At 48.7% G+C, this 25,475-nt stretch overlaps 1 protein-coding gene and 1 long non-coding RNA gene across 4 annotated transcripts; one reads left to right on the top strand and one right to left on the bottom strand.

Moving 5' to 3' along the window:
- LOC121915184 lies at positions 1-23,721 on the bottom strand. 3 transcript variants are annotated; one of them, XR_006100663.1, is made up of 5 exons: positions 22,504-23,721; positions 19,940-20,137; positions 16,767-16,870; positions 13,966-14,127; positions 1-504 (listed from the first exon to the last, which is right to left on the bottom strand). It is a non-coding gene; the product is annotated as an uncharacterized LOC121915184 (long non-coding RNA). The 3 variants fall into 3 exon arrangements; XR_006100662.1 differs by lacking the exons at positions 19,940-20,137; positions 22,504-23,721 and having other exon boundaries at positions 16,767-19,924; XR_006100664.1 differs by lacking the exons at positions 1-504; positions 19,940-20,137; positions 22,504-23,721 and adding an exon at positions 4,373-5,405 and having other exon boundaries at positions 16,767-19,924.
- Positions 16,114-25,475, top strand: RCOR2 (REST corepressor 2). Its single transcript, XM_042439154.1, is given in 13 exon segments — positions 16,114-16,471; positions 19,274-19,330; positions 20,028-20,108; positions 21,591-21,643; positions 21,766-21,927; positions 22,576-22,700; positions 23,052-23,121; positions 23,693-23,908; positions 24,104-24,181; positions 24,365-24,422; positions 24,747-24,900; positions 24,902-24,989; positions 25,082-25,475. Coding segments are annotated over 13 exon segments (1,629 nt in total). The 5' UTR covers positions 16,114-16,356; the 3' UTR covers positions 25,454-25,475.

Genomic DNA, 25,475 nt, shown 5'->3' with positions numbered 1-25,475 from the left:
CCATTCACATGTCTGTCATCATGATAGAAGTTAGTAGCTGAGGACCTACAGAAAAAACAGACCCATGCATGGGTTCTTCTTCCAACAACTCTTTTTATTGGAGATGCGCATTGTTAAAAAGGGCTTAAGAAGACCTGTAAAAAACAGCAACCCCCAAAAATCATGGTATGCTCTTCCATACAATCTTGCTTGTAGGTTGTAGGGCTCCGTTGTTTTGGAGTTTTTAAAAACCAGAACTTGAAGGTCCAGCAAAGTCATAGAGCAGCAATGGGAACGAAAATGGATTTCGAATCAAGGTAGAGGGTGTTTCTGAGCATGTGCTGAGCCACGAAATGGAATTCACTGTCTTTCTGCCGTCCTCCTTCTAGTGTAATTTAAGAAGGAAGAAACAACCCTACCTGTCTAAAGGACTGGACATCAGAAAGCCCATGCGCATCTGTGAGATCTCCCCGTAGTTCTGCCAGCAGCATGGCTTCAGATTCATCTGCTGGTACTGAAGCAAACCTATTCAAAGAGGAAACATGAGAGGGAGGTAGAGGCTCAAAACATCCTCCGAGGAAATGAGATGAGAAGGCTAAACTTCATGCAACCCTGATCATTCATCCTTGCTTCTCCATTCTGACTTAGCAGCGTCTCTGATTTACTTTAGCATCCACACTGAAAGGGATGCATTCCTCTTTATAAAGACGGAATAGTACTTCCATGCTAATGCATCTCTTTGCTAACTGTGTGTATGTATACCTGCACATGTGAAAGTGATCAAAATGCTTCCCTTCTGAAGAATTCCTGCCCAAGTCTTTCATACTATTCTCTGATTGATTGAAACGAACAGCCATAGTCTGCTTCTTGGTCCAGAACGGCAGCCTTTTCATTCTAAGGTCCTATTCTAACCTTCTTCAGCATTATTACTTCATGTATGTATGGGAGGGAGCAGACTGAACACCTCCGATAAATGCCTCAGGCCTTCAGGCTATTGTTTCCTTTCCTTTGTCTGTGACTTTCCTGAATTTGTACGGCTGCTCATGGGCTCTACGCACAACTCACAGGGAAAATCAAAGCCAAACCAAATAACACCTTAAAAACACATTTAAAATCTGTTAACATGCATGCAACATAAAAGCAAAATATATATATATATATAGCATTTAATCCCTTTTCTTCCTAACAAAGGAAAGGCAAATCAAATTGGCCATTGAGACTATTGTGAGAGACTTTTTGCTTTAATGCCACGTTCTTTTTAAGCTCTTTGCCAGTCAAGAAAATGCTATAAAGAAAGCTTGATTAATGGGAAGCGATTCTGCAGCCAGGGTGAAACCGCCAAGAAGTCCCTCTTTCTAACAGCTATCTTCCTCACAGTTGGGGGGAAGAGGTTTTAAAATCTGGTCATCTTTCTGGGAACCTGGTTGAAGAGCTCTAAAGGTTAAGACTGATATTTTCAATGGAACCTGGAAATTAACCGTGATCCAATCCTGCTAACAAAGGAATGTCATGATACAGTAAAAAGCTCAATCCAGGTGGACTTGGGGGCTGTATAGACCGGCATCAAAGGCTGGCATGGGAGCAGAATAGGGGTGTAGCATCCACACAACGCATGCCCTGACTCGGCCCTATGCCAGTGTATCACTGCGCACCCCACCACACGACAGGCGGCATCACGGCGCTCCTCTGGCGCTGCATCCAGATGACACAATGCCAAAGGAATGCAAAGAAGTTGTTGGTGTCTATGGTGCCCTTTCCATGATGTAGAAAGGAGCATTTCTTGTGGCTCCTTTTTGCGCTGTGGAAAGCTCAGAGCGGGGCTGCGGCATGCGGTTGCTGTGGCCCTGATCTGGCAAAGAAAGAGTTGGCTGCAAGCCACCCCTTAGAAGCAGTCTGTACAGCCCCTAAGTCACCAGTTTCTTGTATGTTTCTAAATACAGGACCAACACAACCCAGTGTGGTGTCCAACATGAAGTTTTCCAGAGTGTTGGTATCTGTGGCCAAGCTGTCTCCACTCAGGCAAAGTCACAACTTTGAACCAGAGACTGCTTGAGCCTCTAGAACCACAGAGTTGGAAGAGAACTCAAGCGCCATCTGATACAACCCTATTCTGCCCTGCAGAAATACGCAACCAAAGCAATAATAATAACCCCAGGCAGATGGCCATCCAGCCCCTGTTTAAAAACCTCCAAAGAAGGAGACTCCGCCACCCTCTGAGGGAGTGTCTTCCACTGTCCACTCTCATTTATTTATTTCCATTGGTTGTATATACCTGACTATAAGTCAACCTCATGTATAAGTCGAAGGCAGGTGTTGGGGCCAGAATTATAGATTTTGAGATGAGCTGTGGATAAGTCCAGAGTAAATGGGGCATGGAATAAAGAATGTAAAGGACGAAGCAAAAGAACTGACAACATTCCAGCAGGCATAGCTGTGCTAACCCTAAATGGATGAATCCAAAGATATAGCCGTGTTAGTCTGCAGAATTGGTATGTAGAGAGATTTAGGTGCTCCAAGGAGGGATTAAGCTCTTACCTTCCACAGGGGAGTTAAACTGCAGTACTTTCATTGACCCGTGGCTAAGTCAACCCAAGTTTTTTGTGTCAATTCTTTTTCATAAAATTTCTAGACTTATACATGTGTATATAGAGTACTGGACACACTTGATAATTCCTCGTCCCTCATCTTCCAAACTGCAGATTTGTTCTCTAAGGGAAGTGCAAACCATTCCACTAACTCAGGAGGACAAAACATCTATAAATGTTACCTCTTCATCTTGTTTGAACTGAATCTGTTCTTAATCTTGCACTGGCATGACCAAGTGCTGAACCAGAACATCTATACCCCCCTCTGCGCATGATGGAAGTGAGAATAAACTGGGTGTCATCCTCATCCTGGTAATACCTCAACACACAACATTTTAGTTTTAATGCTCTTGTGCCATTCCATACACTTAAACCTTCCTTCACAGCTGGGAAGTCACAACCTTGACTCTCCCACTTCTTTTCTAGGAGTGAACAGAGCTCCAGCTCCTCTTTGCTCTGTCCCTCCAAACCTTGGAGCCACATTTTACATTTATGGCTGTAGCTCTTCCTCTGTCAAGAGCTACAGATCTCAGATTCTTCACGCTTTGGCAGTTGTGAATCACTGCCCTTGGTATTATTTTGTTCCAATATAAAATATACATGTAAAATCACGCTTCATAGTCATGCTCAAAATGGAGGACATTTTTGGAATTCCTCCTGGACAGAAGGTTGAAAAGTAGGAGAGGTCCAGGAAAAGGTAGACGCCTGTTCACCTTGAGATGGGAGGATCTCTACAGATTAAATGGGTCTGAGTGGATCGAAAAAGCAATGTGTTGGGGATCCAGTGAGAACAAATCCACCTTCTCACATTTGCCAGTTCAAAGGGCCATGGCTTTTTCTTATTTACCTTCATAACAGCCCCTTATGGCACATCACTATCACAATGGGTTTGGTTCCAAGACCCCTGTGGATACCAAAAGCCATGGATGCACAAGTCCCATTAAATACAATGACATAGTAAAAACGGTGCCCCTTATATAAAATGGGAAAATCAAGGTTTGCGTTTGGGAATTTATATATTTTTCAAATATTTTCAAGCCGTGGATGCTTGAATCCGTGGATAAGGAATCTGTGGATACAGAGGGCCAACTGTATGAGGGATACAGAAAGTGTGGAATATAAATCATAGGATCATATTCTGAACTCTAGCAAACAGTCATGCGAGAGCCGGACAGTTAAGAAAGCGGATAGGAAGGGATTCTATTTATTCAAAATGTGGTGCTGGAGAAGAGTACTGTCCTGGACAGCCAAGAAGTCAAACAAATGGGTCCTAGAGGAGATCAAACCAGAAATCTCCCTGGAAGCCAAGATGACCAGACTGAGGCTGTTGTACTTTGCCCACATCATGAGACAGCAAAACTAATTGGGAAAAAACATTAATGCTAGGAAAGGTGGAGGGAAGCAGAAAGAGAGGAAGGCTGCATGTAAGATGGATGGACTCTATTCAAGATGTCATGGGTATGAATTTGCAGGACCTGAGCAGAGCAGTGGAGGATAAGGGGGTCTTGGAGATGTCTCAGCCACAGGGTTGCCAGGAGTCAAAACCGACTTGAGGGCAGTTAACAACAAGAAAGAACTTCAGAGTCATAGTCACAGTCCAACGCTCAAATCGCTATGCCATGCATGTAAACCCATTGGGTGACTTTCGGCAAGTCACACTCTCTCAGCCTCATGGGAAGGCAATGACAAACCTACTCTGAACAAATCTTGCCAAGAAAACCCCATGAAAGGTCACCGTAAGTTGAAAACAACGTGAAAGCACACAACAGAGAGGAGTCTGGTGCCTCATAAAACTAAAAAATCCCAGGATTCTATAGGGTGGAGCCATGGCAATTGAAGTGCCATCAAACTGCATTATTTGCAGAGTGTAGATGCACCCTTGAAGCCACACGCTAACTAACACAATCTTATCTCATGGGTGGGCTTTCCTCTCCCAAATCCCTCATTTTTTCTCCCACCGAGGCCCATATTAACTTGGAGATGTTTCACCATGGACTGAGGTCTTCTTGAGGGTGGATAACAACACAGTAAAAGAAAAGGCAAGGCTGATGATCCATGCTACCACCTAGATGTTAGTGCAGCATCATCATCTTCTTTTTCAAAACCCGCATCCCTCCTTTCCAGTGGCCTTTATTTTGTGGTTGTTTTTTTGCAGGAGGTCACGATGGTATATGAGCAAACATAAATAATAAAAGGGAAAGCTAAGATTAAATGTGCATGGACACAAAGCGCCCAATACAGGTGAAGTCGAAGGCTTTCATGGCCGGCATCCATAGTTTTTTGTGGGTTTTTTAGGCTATGTGGCCATGTTCTAGAAGAGTTTATTCCTGACGTTTCGCCAGCATCTGTGCCTAGCATCTTCACAGAATGCACAAAAGTTGCACCACTCACATTGTATCTCTCACCTTAGGAAGTCAAAATGGTATCTTCTTGCTAACAGAAAATGTCTCAGCCTTTGTGTGTGTTGAGGTATGTCTGTGTAAAGAAATAGTGACTATCACTTCTTCAACCATTTACATTGCTGCAAATGCATCCCTGCCTTTATTTTGTTGTGCTTGTTCTTTTGCAGGAGGTCGCAGTGGTACTATTTTGGTTTGCAGCTCCTGCTTTGTGGATGACAAATCAGCTCAGGAGAGGCAGGTATCCCTTCCTTAGCTGCTGGTGGCAAGAGGTGGAGGCGGTGGCAGAGGCTGCAAATACAAGAGGTTCCTTCCACAAGCAGCTCATGTATCCAGTCTCCAGGGGAAAGGCCAAGGTGACGGAGGCAGGAGGAGAGGAGGTGCATTTCACCACCTTGGCTCCTTTCCCAGCCTGCTAGAGAGAAGCTCCTGTGTCCTTCTCCTAGCAAAAACAAGAAGGAATAGGGAGATGGTGGTTACTCTGAGCACAATGTGCCGCCTCTGTTGCTCCACTCCCCCAAAGCACTTCAGCTTTCAGATCCTTGCTCTGGGATTCTCCTTCCCAGGATGCTCTGGGTTTGGGTTTTGTGCCAGTTGGATGCTCCATCCAGCCTTGGCCAGCCTGAATGGACATGGCCAGAGGGAATGGCAGCTTGGATCATAGCTTTTTCCCCGTCACTCCCGCCATGCCTAGAGCAAGCAAGAGAGGATGGCTTGGCACAGCTTGACTGAAGGCACAGCTGCCACTGCTGAAAGCTTAACCCCTCAAGCACCAGGGCAAAGGGCTTTGCCTGCCTTCCTACCCTCAGGGAACCCAAGGGCAAGGTTTGCGTTGCAAAGGGTGGTTGGGTGAGTGGATGAACACTCCAGCTACTGGGCTCTGCAGACAGTATGGGGAATGCGTAGAATCATATGAAATAGTGCAGCAGCGAGCCTGCATTCAAGGTGTGTACAATGAAATTTGGATGCATGCACAGCTCTGAGGCTCTCCTCCACTCCAACCTGGCAGCGAGTAAAGTTCATAGAATCATAGAGTTGGAAGAGAACCCAAGGGCCATCCAATCCAACCCCATTCTGCCATGCAGGAACTCACAGTCCAAGCACCTCCGATAGATGGCCATCCAGCCTCTGCTTAAAGACCTCCAAAGAAGGAGACTCCACTATATTCCAAGGCAGCATCTTCCACTGTCAAACAGCTCTTATTGCCAGGAAGTTTCTCCCAATGTTGATATGGAACCTCTTTTCCTGTAGCTTGCATCCATTGCTCCGGGCCCTATTCTCTAGAGCAGCAGAAAAACAAGCTTGTTCCATCTCCAACATGGCATCCCTTCAAATACTTAAACAGGACTCTCATATCACCTCTTAACCGTCTCTTCTCCAGGCTAAACACAACCAGCTCTCCAAGTCTCTCCTCATAAGTCATATGAGCAAATGCACGTAAGTAAATGCATCTGAGGAAGTAGACGAAAGTCTCCGAAAGCCCATGCTGCCAATTTCTTTCTTTCAGTTAGTCTCAAAGGTTGCTACAAGATCTCTCCTCATAAAGCATGGTTTCTAAATTATGCGTCGCAGTTGCAAGGATGGCTGCTTGGGCAGGGAGTCATCTTTGGCTGCCCTCCTTGAAGGATTTTGAATTTGGATTGGCATTCTCACATACCAGTGGCATATATATGACTGTCTCTGGCTTCCACTCCACCAAAAGCATCTGAGGAAGTAGGCTGAAGTCTATGAAAGCTTATGCTGCCAACTTCTTTCTTTCAGTTCATCTCAAAGGTGCTACAAGATCTCTCTGCATACTGGTTTTACAGACTAACATGGCTATATCTTTAAATTTAGCCCTCTCTTCGTGGCACCAATAGGGCAGAGACACAGGCAGGTAAACGCCAGAGGCCAAAGTGACAGGTGCTCAAACATGTAATGGTGCATTTGGGTTGGCCCAACAAAGGGATCATTGTTTGGATGTTACTGGATTTGTTATATGGCCAACACAGCTACCCCTAGATGTGAAGTCAAAGGCTTTCATGGCCGGCATCCATAGTCTGGGTTTTTTGGGCTATGTGGCCATGTTCTAGAAAAGTTTATTCCTGACGTTTCGCTGGCAGCTGTGGTTGGCATTTTCAGAGAATGCATTTAGAGATGCCGGCAAAACGTCAGGAATAAACTCTTCTAGAACATGGCCACATAGCCCAACAAACCCACAAAAAACTGAAGGTATCATTGTTTGGATGTTATTGGATTTGCTATATGGCCAACATGGCTACCCCTATATGTTTTTAGGTGTTCAAACTGACAGGCAAATTGAGGAGCGTCTTCCCTTTTCCTTAATGAATGCAAACACCTTGGACGGTCTCCCTAGTGGTCTTAGGATTTGAGGGTGCAAAGGGGGAACTTGTTATTTTCCTCTTCTCTGTTGCCACCCAGCACTAGCCTTCCTTCCTTCCTTCCTTCTCTCCCTTTCCTCCTTTTTCCTTCTGGCAGCAGGGCAGGGGGAAGGAGGGGCAAAGTGTCTGTCTCTTTAAGACTGTCAGGTTGCAGGGAGCAGATGGCATCTGCTTCCAGTCCTTGTTCTTTGTGTGGCTGCACAAAAGAGTGAGCCTGTCTCTCCTGAATTTACCCCCCTCTTTGTGTTGGGGTGGAGCTGGGTGCAGGGAAGGAGAATGGAGCTGGGGGAGGTCTGAAGTGGAGGGAAGAGGAAGGGAAGGAACCACAGTGGAGAAGAGGCAGAGGAGTGCAAAAGTAAACTTGGGTTTGCCAGGCCTTTGTCCACCACCAGAGACAGGTGTTGCAGGGCAGAGACAGGGGCGTCTTTTGTTGTGAATGTAACCGCCATCCAAAGGCTCCCCTTTCCCAGAGCCTCCATGATGAAAAAAGCATCGGAGGGAGTAGACTTTAGCCTAGGAAAGCTCATGCTGGCACCTTCTTGCTTTCAGTTAGTCTCAGCGCTGCTACAAGATCTCTCCCTATATACTGATTATACAGACAAACTATATCTTTGAATTCTCTCTCCAGGATGAGAAGGTGCTGAAGTGAAGGGTCTGCTGCCCTGGCACCTGGGACGCCATAGAGGGTCAGCGTGAAATTAAAAACACAGTGGGAGTGGAATCATAGAGTTGGAAGGGACCCCCAACGGCTATCCAGTCCAACCCCATTCTGCCATGCAGGGATACACAGAATCTTAGAGTTGGAAGAGACTCCAAGGGACATCTAGTCCAACCCCATTCTGCCATGAAGCAACTCACCCATCAAAACATCTCCAACAGATGGCCATCCAGCCTCGGTTTAAAAAGCTCCAATGATGGAGACTCAACCACACTCCATGGCAGCGTTTTCCACTGTCGAACAGCTCTTACTGTCAGGAAATGTTGAGCTGGAATCTCTTTTCCTGTAGCTTCCATTGTTCTGTATCTTAGTCTCTGGAGCAGCAGAAAACAAGCTTGTTCCCGCCTCAATATGACATCCCTTCAAATACTTAAACAGGGCTATCATATCACCTCTTAACCTTCTCTTCTCTAGGCTAAACATCTCCAGCTCCCTAAGATGTTCCTCATAGGACATGGTTTCCAGACCCATCACCATTTCAGTTGCCCTCCATTGGACACACTCCAGTTTCTCCACATCCTTTTTGAATTGTGGCACCCAGAACTGGACACAGTATTCCAGGTGGGGCCTGACCAGAGCAGAATACAGTGGCACTATTACTTCCCTCAATCTAGACACTATACCTCTATCGATACAGCCCCCACAGGCTGGCTGACTTGGGAAACTCTATGAGTAGCAATGCTACCAGCAGCATATCCTCCTGATTCACTGGATTATGCAATCCTACCATCATTGAAAGCTTGCAACAAGTATATCATGCATTTCAGTTGGCCAATAAAGGTATCGCTGATGGATTCCTGTACTACTAGCTAGTCACAGAAGCTAAAATGGGGATAAGTGTCTTCCCGCATGGCAGGGGGTTGGACGGGATGGGGGGTCTCTTCCAACTCTTATGATTCTGTGAGCAGAATGAGGGACGATGAATGTGATAGCAGGCAGCAGAGAATGTGGACAGATAGGGTGCTGGGATAATGGAGAGAGTGTATGACAATGTGCAGGGAAGGCTCTTTGTGCGCACAGAGGATGCGGAGTGTGACTGGACCTGAGTGAGCATGGCTGTGCTTCTGCATGGAGGTGGAAGACAGTACCCTTCTGTGCATGTCTGTGTCTGTGTCTAGTGAGGCAAGGGGAGTGTGTACGTGACCCCAATCAGGCCCTTCCTCTCCCCTCTGCTTTGGGCAAAGCTATAGGCCAGGAGCTCTCCCTGAAGGGCAATCGGGTCCTTTAATTTTCAGCAGGATGGAAAACGGCTGGGTCTGTGCAGAGCTCGCACTCGCCTTTGCATCAGCTTCCCCCTTCCTTTGATGTTCAGCTTCTCCATGGTGAAAGCAGGCAGTCTTGAGTAGTCAGAGCCCATTTGGCATGTAAGCATGCATGTGTAACGCATGCACACTCTCCCTGCTGCACATCCTGGGGATGCGACAATGCCACAGGGAAAAGACACTGAGAAGACTGGGGGGGGGGGGGGGCCACATGGACAGCATCTTTTCCAGGCTTCATAGAGGGATGAAGGCCTCTCTGACACACAGTAGCCCTAAATGGCCTCCCATGCGGTGAAAGGACCGGGCAGGCCACTTGTTGGGTCTAAATTTAGGAGCCTGATTATAGTTTGAGGCTTAAGAAAGCAGAGAGGAAAATCCCCAGAAATGGAGCTTCGGAGGAGGAGAGAAAAGGCACAGGCTTGCCCAGGTTCACGGAGAGAAATACACACGCACGGGTTCCCCCCCCCCTTGGGCAACTGGTTGCTCAAAATGGCAGCTGTTCCTGTGTTGACCCAAAGGAAAAATGCAAGACAACATGATGCCCTTTCATGCAGGGATGCCTCTTGGTTTCCATCAGGAGCTTGCAAGCCTTGTGAGCTGCACAGCGTTCTGCTATCAGGCAGAATTAAGATATTCCATGTTAATAATAATAATAATAACAACAACAACAACAACAATTTAAAAGTTGTTCAAAATTCCAAAGTTTGCAGCCTGATGTGCAATCGTAACCCAATTTGTATTTCGTGTATGTCTGCACAGCAATACACATTAAGCCTCTTCTCTTTTAGGCCTCTTTTGAAACAATGCCTCCCATTCTGGAACAGAAAATTCTGTTTTGCTTTTCCCGTTGGAGAGGTTTGTCATATCTTGCATCATAATCCATCCACTTCAAATCAAGGGGCAAACCCAGGCCAGTCTGCTTTTCTGATCATGGTGGTGGCAACTGGGCAGCATCCTGGCTTGCCTCAAATAAAGCTGGCTGGTGTTGATGCCGAGAAGAAAGGACAGTGTCTTAAAGGAGCCATGGCAAAAGACAGTTCACGGAGCATGCTGCAAACCATGCTGCTCTGAGAAGAGAGCTGGCATTTCTGGCACTTGTGCCAACATGGAGGCCAAACTAGGAGCAGGGCATTGAGCTAGGAAGGGTCTGCTGGGCTGTCTTTGCCCATTACTGGCGGTGCAAGCCATCCTGCTGGCGGTTGTGGGTCTCTTTTTAGCTTTCTTTGCTTCCCCTCCAAATCTTCTGGCCTGTCGCCATTGCAGAGTAGGTGATGAGAGCCTTGAACTACTGCTGTGTCTTGACCAACTCAAAAGGCCAAGGGGTTTGTGTTACCTTTATCATGTTGTTGTTGTTGTTGCTGTTGTTGTGTGCCTTCAAGTCCTTTCTGACTTATGGCGACCCTAAGGTGAACCTATCCTGGGCTTTTCTTGCCAAGATTTCTTCAGAGGAAGTTTGCCATTGCCTTCCCCTGAGGCTGAGAGAGTGTGATTTGCTCTAGGTTTCCATGGCTGAGCTGTGAGTTGAACCCTGGCCTTCAATATTCAAACCATTAAACCACACAAGCCTTTATACGCTGTCTAAACAAAACAACTGCAGACAAATATTGCAGAGCTCTCGGGCATACAGATAGCCTTCGAAAGCAACCCCAGCATACTGGTGCTTTTTTTTTTGTCTTGACATCCATCTGCATCCATCTTGAGTCTGTGATATAAAAACTAAAGAGAAGATACACATACTGCTTGGCTGGCACACCTGGCAGCGTGGCAGATGTCCCGCCTGGCACTCCACCCTGCCCCCAGCAAGTCACTCAAATAAAGCAAAGGGCTGGGAGAGGCAGAAGTCCAGGGGAGAATCAGAAGATGTGGCGTGTGTGGGAATCAGACCCGACTCACCCTTTGCTTTTGTGTTGCAGGTCCTGCGGGGACCCCTTGTCCCCCCGCCCCCATCGCTATTCACCCTGACATCCAAACATTGGGCTCCCTTGCCTCTGCAAAGAGAACAGGAACACTTGCCAGAAGGAAAACCTCCCTAGCTGGCTGCTTTTCTTCCCTCGCCTTGTAACCGTTCTCCTTCGTGCATCCATTTTTACAGGCCTGTTTCCATTTACATATCTGTTGGGTGTCAGTGTACACGCACATGTCCACATGCACAGACACGCACAGAAGGGGGGGGAAGGCAAGCAAGCAAGCAGGTGTCTTGGTTAGACAATGCCATGGCTTTGCCCAGCTCCAGTGGGAAGGCAGGGTGGGGGCAGGGATAGAAAAGCAGAAAGGAATGGGAAGGAATAAAGGTGGAAAGAGTCTGTCCCCTCTCAGGCAAGCAAGCTTTGGGCAATAGTAGCCCAGTCTGCATATGCAAGTGTTATCCTATGAGTAACTCCGACAGGGGTAGAGGTATCACTGCTCATTTTGCGGAGGGGCTTTTTTTAAAGGATGTGCCTCTGAAAGGAGGAGAGAGGGACAGTTAGATGAATGAACAGGGGAAGGATGTGTTTCAGAAAAATAACTCGATCTGGAGAGAAAGTATGGGTAGAGAATTGCCTTGCTTTCTTTGTTATGTGCCTACCTAGGTGTAGCAGGTAGCTCTGCGTCTGGTGTGCGTGTGTGTGCATGTATGTATGGACTTATGTATTTATATATGACAGAAAGAAAGCATGGGTTTGGTTAGTGGCCCCTGGAAATTTTATTTCTCCATTTCAATTTCCTGGTTGATCAGTTTGCTCCTCTTGGCCAGCTTTCTTTCTCATGCCCTTTGCGGTGGCATGTCATTCCACTCACAGGATCATGTTGTTTTCTAAGATGGTGCAGGAGAAAAACTCCCTTCCATGGCTGCCTGTCCCTAAAGGATTTAGCTTGCAAAATGCCTCCTCCCAGCACAGTTCAGTCAGAAATATCATGCTTTTCTCCCCCTGTCTTGTGCTCACGCTAGCAAAGCTAAGCTGCCACGAAGGATGAAGGCACCAGCGGTGTTAGGTTTGCCAAGCTGCGAGAGAGATCACTTTCCCCAAGTGCCCTGAGTGTGTATACAACGGAAGCTCCATAGTTTTTTCACATTTCAGCGTTTGCAGCCACTGGGTCAGTCTCTAGGCAATGTCACAGATGCACTCTGGGAACATTTTATTGTGCTCAGAAGGAGACAGACCCTCCTCAGAGTTGACCAGCAACCCCTCCAGGTGGGTTTTTTGGGTTAAGTGTCCATGTTCCAGAAGAGTTTATTCCTGACGTTTTGCCAGTGTCTGTACCTGGCATCTTCTCTGAATAAACTCTTCTGGAACATGGACACACAGTCTGAAAAACCCACAAAAATCTATGGATGCTGGCCACGAAAGCCTTTTACTTCACCTCCAGGTGGACTTGGGAAAATGTGAGCCTCTGATCTCCATCAGGGTGTAACAGCAATGTCCCTGTGGAAGACCAAAGTTGCTGGCTCCTACCTCTCCTCCGCCATGGCTCCCCCATCAGCCCCCCTCCACGCCCATGTCATGCCGCTCACTTCCCCCTCCTTTGTGCAAGGAAGAGAGAGAAGGAGAAGCCTGCAATGCTTCCTCTGGCTGATGGACTGCAGCTCCCTATAGGATGATCAATCAGGCAGGAACTCCTGCCCATTCCTCCAGGCGCAAGGGAGCGGGGGGGGGGATGGCAGTGGTGGTGGCCGAGGGAGAAGGCCTCCATGAAATATGAATAATGGAAACCGAGTGCCACAATGGCGCTGGAAGAGGTGCCAGCCCCTGACCCAGGGCTCAGTTCCAGAGTAACTGCCCTCATTGGCAGAAAGGGCCCTGGGATAACACCATCTGACCCTTGCATTCCATTCCAGCTAATTGACCAGGAAACAAACAAGACTCCCAAGTGAGAGAAGGCGGATGGTCTCAGCGCCCAAAATCCCCCCCTTTCCGGCCGGATCAGCCTCTCCCCCCCCCCCACCCCTCCCCCCCCCACTGGCCCCCCATCACCTCCACTGGACAACATGGCTGGAAGGCAGCCTAAGACCCTCATCTTTGACATCAAAGAGGCTTCTACAAAGACTCTGTGAACAGAATTCCCCAAAGAAATCCCAGCCCTCTCCTTCCTCCCCCTCCAAACAGGAGAGCCAGGCAAGAAGCTATTGTTCTTCTCCTGCCACCTCTCTCTTATCCCCGGCTTTTGCACCCAGGCCTTGTTTTGCTCACCATTGCCCACTGCCAACCCTCACCCAGCCATTGTTTTACAAGGCTGCTTAAAACTCATCCTCGGCTCAAGCCATGCGGTATCAAATCGAGATTTATTTTGATTCGATCCCTCTGGCTGCCAAGGGGGCTAGTAGCCTATTCCCGTGGCGAGCCCTATTGCGAGTAAAATGACAAGGAGCAGAGAGGCTGGTATTTGTGAAGCAGAATAAGGGGACACTAGAAACCACCAAAAGGGAAAAGTCAGAGGGGAAAGCAAAGTGAATTTGCGTCCTAATCTACTGGGGTTGTCTGAGGCAGGGTTGGGAAATGGAGAGGAGCTTCTGGATGACCGAAAGAGGCAGACTGAGTTGTGTTGGGGAAAATACAGTACAAATTATTGGGTTAGCGGCTGGTAATTGGGTGGACAAAACAGAGCTCTACATGTTAGAGAATATGAAGGGAGGCGGCAGAGCTAGATAAATCCAGGACTTACCAAGTGAGGTGCCACGGTGGAAAGGATCCCACACCAGCCTTTGGTCTGTGTTCCTCAGGGACATCTCTGAATCCAAGTTTTGCCACATGGAAGGACTGTGGCCGTGCAAACAATGAAACGGGCCTCTTCTTGTAGATGTGTCTTCCAAAGAAGTGTCATTGCCTATGGACAGAATAGGAGGATGAATGGAAGAAAATGCCATGTGTTGAAAAGAACAATGCTATTCGATTTATATTGAAATACAGCCGACCCTTCATAGCCATGGATTCTTTATCCACGGATTCAAGCCCCCACAGTTTGAGAATATTCAAAGAAAGATTTATATGATCTGAAGAGAAACCAGAGTACTGTATAAGTCTAGAAATCTTAGTCAGAAAATTGGCCCCCAAAACCTAGGTCGACTTATCCACAGGTCACTGTAAATACTATACTTTAACTCGTATTAAAAAGGGAACCATCCCCTGGTGAAAGGCAAGAGTGCAATCTGTCCTGGAAGCACTGACCTCCCTTTACTCTCTCTTCCATCCAGCCTTTAGTCTGAGCCAAAACATTTATGTCTACCATAATTTTGTAGGTTTTTTTGGCATTGTTTTCCTTTGCTTCCTCCTTTAGATCCTTTGTTGTATGTCCCTAAATTTTACCCTTGACTTATCCAAGGGTTATATCCAAATCCATCATTTTGCCCCCAAATCCTGCCCTCGACTTATACATGAGGTTGACTTATATTTACGATATATTATCAGAGTACCTTTTTGCAGAATAGGTTTTAAGAGATGTTTCTTGATAACAGTTTTCACTGTGTCCACTGTGGAACTATGGCCGGGATCCATAGTTTTTTGGGCTATGTAGCCGTGTTCTGGAAGAGTTTGTTCCTGACGTTTTGACAGCATCTGTGACTGGTATCTGATCCCGGCAAAAAACTCTTCCAGAACACAGCCGCATAGCCTGAAAAACCCACCAGCAACTATGTCCAGTGGTGGGATTGCTTTCTAGTTCACTTGCTTTCTAGTTCACTTAGGGAGCATTCCTCTATTCCTAACAATGAACGTTCTGCACGGCAAACCGAAAGGACAGCTTGCTGACGTTTGGGGAACCTTGGGTGGCTTTTCTAGTTGGGTTAACATCTCACTGTTTTATGCTTCTTCCAAACAGCGCCTTCCTTCTGGACGGGGAGAAAGTGAGAGAAACCAGATTAGAAGCAGAAGCCATGGCGGGTGGAAAGAGAGACCTTCCCACGCGTCTCCTGCTGGGAATTGAACATGAGCATCTTTTTAGCGGCTGCAACAAGGGGAGCAGACTTTCCCCATCCTTCGCTCTGTGGAAGAGATGGGAAGCCCTTTCTTAAAAGGAGAGGGGTAAGTCCTGCTTCCAGAAAGGACCAGGGCACCCCTTCCCCTGACCTTTCTTTCCCTTGCTGCCCAGCACATCTGGCCTCCGCCCTCCCCTTTCTTGCACGCCTCTTGCCCCTGTGTGCCTCCTCTGGCCAGATGTGCAAGCGGGCGGAAGGGTCTGAAGGGAGGTGCTAAGGCAGAGAGGACTGGAACTACTTTCTCACAGCAGCAGCAGGAGCAGCAGCAGGAGCAAAAGCAGCTACAGACTCATTGTGTGAGAGGGAGGGAGAAAGGGATGGTGGTGGTGGAGGTGGCGGCGGCAGCAGGAGACAGCAGCGCCTGCAAATAATCCTCCTTCTGCAACTTTTCCTTCAACTGCCTGGCAAGCATGGACTGAGGCTCTCCCACTGGTTCTTCTCTGTTCTGGAGAGGAAAAAAAACAGCCTTTGCACAAGTTGCTGCATCTCTGGAGAAGAGGACTGCCCTTGCTAGGGGACCACAGACTTTTTTTAAGGATCAAAAGGACTCCTGCCTCTTTGAAGTCTTCCTAGGGTCTTATGGTGCTATCCTCCCCTTCGCCCTTCCTTCTCTTTGCAGAGTAGAGACATCTGGGAGCTGGCTTGAGAAGTTCCCTTGATGGGTTCTTCCTCTCCCTCCCAGGTGCTAAGAGCTCTCTCATTCTCTCAGAGTGCATCTCCTTCCTAACTCCAGCCCCAAGAGTTGCTCTTCCCTCCCCAGACCCATTTCAAGGAAGTTTTACAGCAACTTTGGAGTGAGAGGGAACATGTCTGAATGGGAAAGGAGAAAACCTGCACTGTGGTCCTCTGCCCCTCTGCTGACAATTTGCATTTAACTCTTTACCTTCCCTCCCCCAAATGGATTTTACAAATTACCTCCATTTAATATTTTAAGGTGAGAGGTTAGAGGGGCAGGAGGTGAGAGGAAAGAGTGTGGGTGGAATACATGTGAAAGCCACCTAAGCCTTTCCAGCTTCCTTCAAAGAAGTGCAAAAGCTGGGAAGGAAAAGCCATCATCCCGGTGGCCTTCTGGGACTTGGAAGATGCCTTCCGTAATGGAAAAGTCAGGGATCCTGTCCAGAAGCAGGTCCAAGTCCACCAGCAATGGGACCCATCAGACCTCAGAAGATGACAGCAGTGAAGAGGAACACTCCCATGGTAAGCCAAGCAGGGCTTTTGTGCCGTCTGCCCATAAAGAGTTTGGAGAAGTGGGAGACCTTATTGGGCTCAAAGGGGGTTAGGAGGATGTGAACCAGTGAATGTTGGGTTGAAGGTCTCAGATAGCCCCAGTTGAGAAGAAGGTTGGGAGTCCACAGTGCAGCATTGTGATGGAACAAAGAGTTTGGCAACAAGGGACCTCTCTGGGCTGGACATGAGGCCATTGGGCTCATGACACCAATGGCCCCAGTTCGCCTCTTTCTCAAAGAAGGGGAAAGGCCTTGCTTGGACTCACCTTGCCCTCTGCTGGCCACAGGCTAAGAGTTGCAGGAGGGAGATCTGGGCCCCAGGATGGTTGTGGCGGCGGCAAAAGAGATCTGGCTCCACAAGGGTCTCCTCCTGTACTGGGATGCAATGGAGAGAAAAAGCAGTTGAGCAAAAAATGATCTTTCTAGAGCGCCTCCAGTCCCAATCTATGGAGAGCATGTAACTTATGGGAGTGGGGATGGGGTCTGTAAAGCATTGGAGGTAGAGTGGAGAGCATTAAGGGTCTGCTTAGAAAGGCCACTGTGGTTCAAGAAAGGTGATATGGACCCCCCTCAAGTGATGTGACACAGTGCTTCCAAAGATTGAGTTAGTTGGCTCTGTAAGGTCACTTTAATGAGATGTCGCTATTTAAAAAATACATTTAAAAACTTGGGCTTCCCAAAGCAGCCCAGGCTTATGGCCCATGGGTCGGGATCTCTGGATAAAACAATGAGACAATACCAGGGCACCTTGGCTGAGTGCGTCTTTTCTTTCTCTTAAGGCCACCTGCCTCAATGGCCTCCAGTAGACTATCGCTTTCCAGCCAGCAGTACTGTTGGCATTGTCCCATTTTGGGGCCTAACTACTCAGGCAAATAAGCCCATGCCATCTGGGAATGAGGGGAGTCGCAGCCCGACACACCTGGAGGCCGCCAAGTTAGGGAAAGTGGCCTTCATGCTTTCCGTCTCCATCTCACACTTGACCTCTTTGGCCTGTGGAGTCAGATGCAGGACCATAATGAAGTGATGAGCTTTCCTTCTCCTTCCTTTGCTCCTCTCCACCAGGTTAACAAAGGAGTCAATTCAAGCATACAGCTAAGAAGTTGTTTTTTCTGGTCTGAACTCACAGTTTTATTGTCTTCCCCTCCACCCCTTTCTGCTTCTCTCTCCACTGAACTCTGTTCAAGCTTTTTGTTCACCTTGGCTTTGTTGGGCTTGTCTTTTAAGACAAGAGATCACCTTTTTTCCTTGTTTGCCTGAGGATGCAGTCATGGAAAGAACCCTCCAAAGGGCTCCACACTTCCATGGGCTGCACCCTGCAGCTCAGCATCTGCTCTCGAGTCTAGAAATGCCAGCCATTAGGCGCCTAGGCTGGCAGGAGATTTCTTCTACCTATCAGCCACTATGGAAAGGTATCCAACACAGCCCATTCGCTCACACTCCAAAGGTACTACTGGGACAGAAGATAATGTACCCCATGCGTTTCATGTCTTTCCCCTTGGAGCGCAAGAACCATGGCCATTTGGCTAGCAGGAGTTTTTGCCAGAAAGTTGACTCCGTAAAACAATGAGACAATGCCAGGGCACCTGGATTGAGTGATGCTAGACAGACCTGCTATCTATATCTAGCTATTTGGGATACTAGATAGACCTGCTGAGCTCCCTGATTTTGCCTCCCATCCTCCCAAATTTAGGTTCCAACCTGGGCGGTCTTTGGCAATTGATAGTGACATCTACTCTTAAAAGATTCTGTCAGCATCTCACCATCACTTTGATACTGCCTTGGTTATTGCTGTCAGATATAGCCCTGGGGAGAAGCGGTACCCACTAGAGATAACCAAAGAGCGGCAGCCTCTTTCTGGGTCTAATTTCCAACCTTGGTGGCCATCACCACTCAACCCTCCATCCTCTGTCTCCCCTCCACCTCCGCATGCAGAGCCTGGTGTGGGTGTATCCCAGCAAAATGGATGTTATGGAAGCCTTCGGCAGACACTCAGCCCCAGCCCAGCATGTGTTTCTTGGCCCTTGTGCCAGAAAGCGAAAGCTCAGGAGCTCCTTGGCAGGACGTTGGCTAAGTGTTTCCAGAGCTTGCCTGCCGCTCAGCAGCTGTTGGGTAGATTGTCTTTCTTTCTTTTTTAGGAACAGGAGCTCAGGGTGTGGGGGAGCGTCAGGCTAGCCAAACTTCCCGCAAAAAGGGTGCCTGTGCCACTCGGGAAGGTTTCCTTCCTTCCTTCTCGCAGTGTTCCCAAGTGGCAAGCGCCAAGAGACTTTTGCTTCAAGGTGGCAGGCACCCTAGACTGTGTTCATACTGAGAGTTTATTTGATACCCTTAATATTTTGTGGGGAGGGGAGAGACCTTGCCAAATAAATCTCGCTCTTCCTTGGGTTGAATTAGGGGGACCCAGAAACAGATGAACTGCACTCCAAAGTAGAGCAAACACCATCAAAAATTGGGGCTGATTTCAAAAATACAGGTCAAAACATGTTTTCCCTTCTTCACATAGAGGCATCCCCATTTCAGAGATAGAGGTGTGCTTCGTTCCCTTCCTTGCATGCCCATGATATATTTCTTTGGGCCTTCACTATACATAGGAGCCACCACTATATTTCCCTAAGGCACCAGAGGAGGGCTGGGATGTCCAGAGTGGCAGACTCTCCTTCTTTTTCCTTGCAACCCAGAGCCCTTGGGAAGCCAGGCTTTGCGCTTTGGAGCATCCATCACCCAGAGCATCAGGGCCTTCAAGCCTCTTTTTCTTTTCTTTTTTGTTCCTTTGCAGACAGCATGATCCGTGTGGGAGCGGATTATCAAGCTGTGATCCCAGAGTGCAAACCAGGTAAAGGGAGTGTGTCGGGAAGGGTGGCAGCAGGGAAGGGAGGAGATGAGTCTAAGCATGGACTGGGCTAAGCAATGTAGCGACAATGAACAGGCCCAATGAATTGGTTGCCAAAAATACAACCCCTGGGTTTTCCCAAGCAGAGCGTCAGGCGGCTTCTCTGACCCTCCTTTTCCCACCTAGCGGCAGCTTGATGCTCAGAGTTGCTGCCTTCCCCTGCTGAGTCTTTGATGCTTATCACCATCTCCTCTACTAAAAGGCAGCTGCTAGGTTAAGACTTGGAGCCTCTACCTGTTTGGAGCCTCTGCTAAAAGGCAGCTGCTAGGTTAAGGCTTGGAGGCTCTACCCATTTGCTTTTGGGTTTGGGGTCGATGGTGTTTGGGGAGGTCTGTTCAAGGAGATAAATGTGCAGAGATACATTGGAGGGCACAGGCGAGGTGAGAGCCGGGGTGGCTGAACCATCACAAGTCAGGAAAGCAGCGATGCAAGGAAGAGTGAAGGCTGACACCGCTGTCAGAAGAGGGCTGCTGACTTGGATGAGTTGGGAAGGGGAGCATTTGCATGTGCACCAAACCCAGACATGTATCCCCTCTGAATCACTTGCCTCACCTTCTTGCTTTTGGGGGCAGCAAAGAGTGACGCAGGGGTGCTTAAGGGGAGCGTACTGATAACCTCTTTTCTCCTCTTTGCAATCCAGAGAGCCCGGCTCGCTACAGCAACAAGGAGCTGAAAGGGATGCTCGTATGGTCACCAAATCACTGTGTCTCTGATGCCAAACGTGAGTCGCTTCTCTCCCCTGGCCTGTGACTGTGGAAAGAGCAGAAAGCCAGGGTCAGCGCAGGGGCTCTGGGTTGCCCTCCCTATTGCTCTCTCCCTCCAAGCCATATTGCCCTTTGGGTACACCAGCTGCCTCCTCTCGGCCTCCCGACCAATTTCTAAACTGGTTCCAGAAGGAACCAAGAACCAGCCTTGCTAAAAGAGGGATGGGGTGTGTGTGTGGAAATGCATTCCATCTTCAGCTGACTGACAGCTCCCCCCTTTCCCCCTCCCAGGACTCCTAGAAGCAATTACTGGGCGGCTAGTGCGCTGCCTCTGGCTCCAAAGTTATTAATCTGCTGGTGGAGGTGGCTGGGGAAAGGGTGGCTGGGAACAGTGCCGCTTCCTGGGCTCATGAAGCAAGGCCCCAAGTTAGGGCTCACATTCCCCCAAGGGATAGCTGTCACTTTCGAGAAAGGAGGAGAAAAGAACGTGGCCCACTGTCATTAAGAAGCATAGGGCACAGGGCTAGCGCCCAAAGACTTGTCATGTTTATATGGCACGCCCATGGCATTGTTCCCAAATGTGGATTTATTCAGGGCCTTGTGTTCAGATAGTTTACTCGAAGCATAAGCCTGATGTATACCACAGGTTGTTGGACTACAACACCCAGTAGCCGTATCCAACACAGCTGTCAGTGGGGAAACCTGGGAGTTGCAAATGAACATTAGGAGGGAGCTGCTAGCAGATTTGAGACTAAATGAAAGAAGATGCATTTGTTGAGGAACTAGATTTAAGTCTACGAAAGCTCCTGATGCCAACTTATTTATTTCAGTTGGTGTCAAAGCAGCTACAAGATCTCAATACATACTGATTCTACAGACTAATATAGCTGTATCTTTGAACCAGAATCATAAAATCTTAGAGTTGGAGGAGACCCCAAGGGCCATCCAGTCCAGCCCCATTCTGCCATGCAGGAACTCACAATCAAAGCATCCCTGGAGACAGATGGCCTTCCAGCCTCTCTTTAAAGACCTTCAAAGAATAGGACTCCAAAGGAGCATCTTCCACTGTCCAACAGCGCTTTTTGTCAAAGTTCCTCCTAATGTTGAGGTGGAATTTCTTTTCTTGTAGCTTGCACCCATTGTTCCAGGTCCTATTCTCTGGAACAGCAGAAAACAAGCTTGCTTCATCCTCAATATGGCATCCTTTCAAATTCTACCAACATTGGGAGGGTTGCACCATTCCCACATCTGGTATACTGGATAACCAGGCTATGCCTGTCTGTATCCTTCCCAAGATGGCACTGCTTCTGCGGAGGGTTTGGATTTCCCCATCTCCTGACCACAGGAGGAGCCTCATGGATATTTCAGGATGTTGCAGAAGAGCAATGGACCACAACCAGGCAGCCAACCACCCACCGAGGGGAAGGAATGGCAGTATCCCTGTTCAACTCTTGTTATCCCTCCCACAGCACCTGATGTTTGTCTCTTTTTCCCTCTAGTGGACAAATACATTGCTATGGCCAAGGAGAAGCACGGCTATAACATAGAGCAGGTAAAAACAAAAACTCGCTCACCATGCTTCAACCCTGGCAGATTCTTGGCTCTTAGTTCTAAAAGTATCGGCCCATCAGACTTTGCCCTGCTCATGTTTGCACCTTTCTCTCTTCCCTACAGGCTCTAGGGATGCTGCTATGGCACAAACACGACGTGGAGAAGTCCCTGGCTGACTTGGCCAACTTCACCCCGTTCCCTGACGAATGGACGGTGGAGGACAAGGTCCTGTTTGAGCAAGCCTTTAGCTTCCATGGCAAGAGCTTTGCTCGGATCCAGCAGATGGTACGTGGATCACTTTCCCTGATGAGTTGATGGAGCCCAAGGCCTGGCACCGTCCTTTTCACTGGTGACTATTTGCCCCTTAAGAGTGCTTTTAATGCAGAACTGGTATCAGGTTGGTGTCTTTTGGTACCTAACAAATCCCTTGCCCCAGTACTTGGCTGACAGGTAGAGCTTCCTAGGCCCACTCTTCCTTGCGACTATGACCTGTTCTCAAACAAACAGGAACAGAGATGAGCCACAGATGACATCTTTCCTCCCCAAATCTTTTGTGAGAATAAAGTGGTGGGAAGGGGGAATTCATCACTAGCTCAAGCCCTCCTCTCCACCCCAGAAACTAAATTGAAGAGCCCACATCTCCAATTTAAATATCTACTCCGAGAAGTCTTGGGCTGGCTACACCACCATTTGTCATTTTTCTGTAAATCAGTTTCCCCCATTCCTTTGGATGGGGAGCTACCTTCGCTGGGAATGGGGAGATTTGCACCAGGCCCCTATTTTGATTCATCATGTCCAGCAACTCCTGTCGCTGGATACAAAGAAGACTCAGCACCGTCACAATCCACATCGTCTTCTTACCATGTGTCGCCCTCTTCTTCAACTTTTGGTCACCTTCTTCCATTCACTATTTCTCCCACGTTACCTCTGCAGCTCCCCGATAAACTGATCCCAAGCTTGGTGAAGTATTACTACTCCTGGAAGAAAACCCGGAGCAGGACAAGCGTGATGGATAGGCAAGCCCGCAAGCTGCTTACCAAGAAAGAAAAGGACGACAGGTCAGACTTGAGCGTAAATGGATGCATGTGGGATAACTGGGCTTGAGGTTTGTGTTTGTTGCAGAGGTGGCAGAACAGCACTGGAAGCCAGGGTACCTTTGGGTGTAAAACAGTGTCAGTGGAGGTTTTGAGGATCAGCATTTTGCAATAATAAATGGGATTTTCTGCCCAGCTTATTTTCATGGTGAGATTACAAGAATTGATGGTCTGAAAGCAGAAAGCCCTGAACCCTAAAAGATGCTGAAAGTAAGCCTGTAGTCTAGAAAGGGGGAACAATTCAGGCGAAGCAACAGGACAAAGATGTCTCTTAGAGCAGAAGCACTTGTAACAGCTGCTACATTTCTCCTACAGTAATGATGAACTGGAGGAAGGACGGCAGACTAGTGAAGGGGAATTTGATGCCATGGATCCCAAGAAGGAGGTAAGGGGGAATGGTTCACCAGGGAGCCCAAACTGAGGCTAGGCCAGGTGAGCTAGAACACACACACATGGTTCCAATTTTTCCGATGGCTAGAGCTGAAGCTTATTTCCAGGAGTGGAAATAAGCAGTCCACGCTCAAGTCACAAAAGGTGTTGGAATCGGTTTGGTCCCATCCTGAATTCTGGTGTCTCCGATTTCAGTCTTCTGAAAAATCTCAGCCTTCATCTTAAAAATGAATCCAGTTTGTCGCTTGCCCCATTAGGCAACCGTGGAACATTTTTAAGTGCAGGCCCACAACACTCTTTAAGCTCTATCCCTTGTAAGAGGCTGGTAACTACTGAGAGAAACTATCCTTGGATGACTGTCTGCCAAGGAGATTGGGTGGGACTGCCTTCATCAGCCTGGTAATAACCGAGGCAACAATACAACTCTTTAGGGAAGCATCATGGAAGGAATATCCGAGTATCTCACAATAGGGAGGGTGCAAGAGAATACAACACTAATGTATTAAGGGTGATGGTGATTCGAGGAGGGACCCTTGGATGTGACTTGCTCTGTTCTCTACCTGCAGCCTACTTACCAGAAGCCACTGACCAGCAAACCGGGACCCGTGAAGAAGGAAGTACAATTGTCACAGTATCGACACCACCCACTGCGTGCCCGCCGGCGACCCCCCAAAGGCATGTACCTAAGCCAAGAAGACATTGCTGGGCTATCCGCCAGCCCCGACATGGCTGCCCTCACCTTGCGTCACTTGGACTCTCAGCTGGTTTCCCTTAAGCGCCAGGTTAGCGAACCTTAAGCCCTTGGTCTCCTTGGTCCCTGACCTCAAATTGTTGCTTGCTTCTCCATACCCCAGCAAACAAGCAACTGTCCTTTGGGAGAAATGGCCTTTGCGTCTTCCAAGTAGTTGCTGTCCCAGGCAAGAGGTGGTGGGGAGATACCACCCGCTTCTGATATTTCCACCTCTTGTTTATGCTAGGTACAGAGCATCAAGCAGATCAACAGCAGCATGAAACAGGTGCTAGAAGGTGGGATAGACAAACTGAGGCCACCTGAGGTGAGTGTGCATGTCTATACCAAATACTGCACCACCAACCACAAGGTGTGAGTTTTGGGGGGGGGGGGGGAGGGAGGGAGGAAGGAAGGAGGCTGTACAGGGGCCTGGTAAGGGTTTCCAGATTCCTCTGTATTTCGCAGGGGATGCATACATGGTTCAAATGCACTCCTTTTTTTCTTGCAGACCAACATAAAGTTTAACTCACGCTGGACCACAGATGAGCAGCTGCTAGCTGTGCAAGGTGAGCCTTCGAAGCATGGCAAGAGGGATAGCCTGGTGGGGACATGAGATAGGATGTAGAGCAAGTGAAACCGCACAGGGGAAGAAGCAAGGTAGGCTCTCCTCCAAGCAGGACCAAATTGTCATAGGGACACTGTGTCCCTGTGCTTCATCACTGCCAAGTAGGCTGGGGCCTGGATACGCTCTGGAAGCCATTCATATTGCTGGCACATTCCAAACATTACAGCCGCCTGAGATGGAGGATGTGCCTCAGGGTGTCATGTTGTTAGTGGTGGTGATGGCCCAAAAATCACTTCTTATTCTTTTGTTTTGTTGCCCTGTTCAGCCATCCGAAAGTACGGGAAAGACTTCCAGGCCATTGCGGAGGTGATCAGCAACAAAACCGTGGCCCAGGTGAAGACTTTCTTTGTCAGCTACCGGCGTCGTTTCAACCTGGAAGAGGTGCTGCAGGAATGGGAGGCTGAGCAGGAGGGAGGGAGGCCAACCCCGCTACAGGGGGGGCTCCCCTCCCCAGGACCACAAGAGCCCCAATGCTTCTTCGCCAGTGAGCAGCGAGGAAGAAGATGAGGTGAGAGGGTCTGCTCCCCTGTCCCAGCCCCATCGCAAACCCAACCTGAGCTCCTGCAGCATTGACAGCAGCCGGCTTTTCTGTCGTTGCAGGTGCAGATCACCTCAGTCTCCTGTTCCTCCCAGCAACAGCAGCCCCCACCACCCCCACCGCCCCCTCCGCTGCCCCTCCCAGCATCCCCTCGGCCCCCCGCGGCTGCACTCTCCCAGCCCCCTCCCCTGCTGAGGCCTACCCTCCCAACGGCCCCCACGCTGCACCGCCAGCCCCCACCCCTGCAGCAAGGGCGCTTCCTGCTCCAGCCCAGACTGTCGCTCAACCAGCCGCCACCCCCCCTCATTCGGCCAGCCACCTCACGACAGGCGACACGCGGAGGCCAGCAGCCCCCATCGCTCCTGGGTGGGTCGGCAGAAGCACCACCACCACCACCACCACCACCTCCTCCGCCATCCACCAGCTCCCTCTGAGAAAGGGTCCCAAGTCTGCTCC

The sequence above is a fragment of the Sceloporus undulatus genome, chromosome 9 (genome assembly GCF_019175285.1).
Source record: "Sceloporus undulatus isolate JIND9_A2432 ecotype Alabama chromosome 9, SceUnd_v1.1, whole genome shotgun sequence".
Taxonomy (NCBI): Eukaryota; Metazoa; Chordata; class Lepidosauria; order Squamata; family Phrynosomatidae; genus Sceloporus; species Sceloporus undulatus.
The sequence above is the reverse complement of the archived record's forward strand: the minus strand, read 5'-3'. Positions and strand labels throughout refer to the sequence as shown.